Source organism: Hibiscus syriacus, unplaced genomic scaffold, assembly GCF_006381635.1.
Source record: "Hibiscus syriacus cultivar Baekdansim isolate YM2019G1 unplaced genomic scaffold, ASM638163v2 tig00002840_pilon, whole genome shotgun sequence".
In the NCBI taxonomy this organism is placed as follows: Eukaryota; Viridiplantae; Streptophyta; class Magnoliopsida; order Malvales; family Malvaceae; genus Hibiscus; species Hibiscus syriacus.
The window spans coordinates 5,226,751-5,228,517 of record NW_024061947.1 but is presented as its reverse complement, the minus strand read 5'-3'; the positions used below and the strand labels follow the sequence as shown (position 1 = coordinate 5,228,517).

At 34.5% G+C, this 1,767-nt stretch overlaps 1 protein-coding gene across 1 annotated transcript; it reads left to right on the top strand.

Moving 5' to 3' along the window:
- Positions 1 to 210: 210 nt before the first annotated feature.
- LOC120151900 (uncharacterized protein At4g14450, chloroplastic-like) lies at positions 211 to 510 on the top strand. Its single transcript, XM_039164207.1, has one exon. The coding sequence runs from the start codon at positions 211 to 213 to the stop codon at positions 508 to 510; it is 300 nt and encodes a 99-aa protein (XP_039020138.1).
- The last annotated feature ends 1,257 nt before the right edge of the window (positions 511 to 1,767 follow it).

Sequence of the window (1,767 nt, the reverse complement as noted above, 5' to 3'; positions counted from 1 at the left end):
CTTGAGGCCAAAAAGGAATGTTCCAGAAAAATTCAGTCAAAGTCAAAGAAAAAAAGTTGAACCAGCTAAGCTTATCCTTTTCACGTGTTATCCACTCCCCCCTCTTTTTCGTATAAAAGCCCTACCAAAGCAATGCATCGATTGAAACTCTATTCAACCAAAAAAAAAAAGAAATTATTAACTCTCGTCGGAAATCCTAAAATATCATCCATGTCAACATCGTCGAACAAAATCACCGCCGCCAACGGTGGCTCCATGCGGCGGTCCGGCCGACTTCAATATCGTGCTCCTGCTTCCTTAAAGATCAATCCTGCCTCCAGCTGGAAAATTGCGATCCCTCTCTTATCTCCGCTCGCATCTTCGCCTCCCTCGATTGATCGGAGGCAAGAGCCACCTCGTGAAGAACACCAGCCGCGACAGATCCAGAGAACGGAGCCCGAGAAGCTTGTGTTCAAGATGTGGCAGCATCCAGCAGCACCGTTATGTTGTGAGTCATTCGTGCCGGTTTAGTTTCATAGACGAAGACGAAAAGTAGTAGTTAGATCTAACGGCGTGTGTTCGTGTTTTGTTCCATTTTTGTATAATCTGTTCATATTATCATACTTTTTTTCAAAAAAAATGGACACAGTTGTGCATTTTCTCCATTTAAATTTGCTTTGCATAATTATTTTTATTCTGTTTGGGAAGTGAGAAAATGACGGAAAATGAAAGGTAACAAACGAAATTGATATTTCAATTCAAAGAGACAATAATAAAACGGAATGGATTAGGTGCCGGCTTGATTTGTTTTCTGGGTTTATTATTATTACTATGACCAGATCTGGTTTGAATGGTCAAGAAAGAAATGGGCAGCATAGATAGATTGATATTATAATCAAAACTATTGTTCTACAAATTATATATATAGAAATCGTTATCTTAATATTTGTATGACTTGTTTTGGAACTTGTAATCATTTGTTTATTTATATTTGTTTTGGATTCTACTGGCAATGAAAAACTTGCCTGCATCAAGCAAAAACATGGAATTGTGTGTATATTACAGAGGCTATATATGAAACATAAATTATTTACAAAAATGAAGTTGAGTAAAAAATTGATTTATTTAAGTTGATGAGTTGTATTATATGAATCAAATTTAATTTGAAATTTTTTCACGTCGACTTTAAAAAATTTGAGTCAAATTATTCAAATTTTTATACAATTTTTATTATAATTATTTGGCTTAAATGGAAAATAATTATACAAACTATATCGGTTTTTTCAAATAGGGGTTCAAATTTTTTCGATTCATCTAAGTATCTAACGTTGCAAAGGTTATCACTTTAGGTGTCCAATTATAATGTCCATTAAAAAATACCGTTAAGTGACATATGACACATTATGATAATTTTAAGAATTTTGTTTTTTTCTAATATTATTATATTTAAAAAGTAACTCTAATTTCTCTTAAACTACAAAAAGTTTTAAATTCCTAAAATTTTCAAATACTAACCCTAATATGCAGTCATACAACCACCACCGTCGACTTCGTCCTTGTGATCTTTCTAGTTAGGCATCGGCATTCTTGTTGTGAATTAAGCATCGAGATCACATGAGGTCATAATTTGTAGGGTCAGGATTCGTCGAGGTACATATGTCGATTGGCTCATGTTTTGGTGACTTCTTATGAGGTTATCGATAATCAGGTGCAAGTTCATCGACGGTAAAGAGCGGCGGTCGGTGTGAGTTTAGGGGTTGGAATTAGGATTTTTAAAGTTTTTGGATT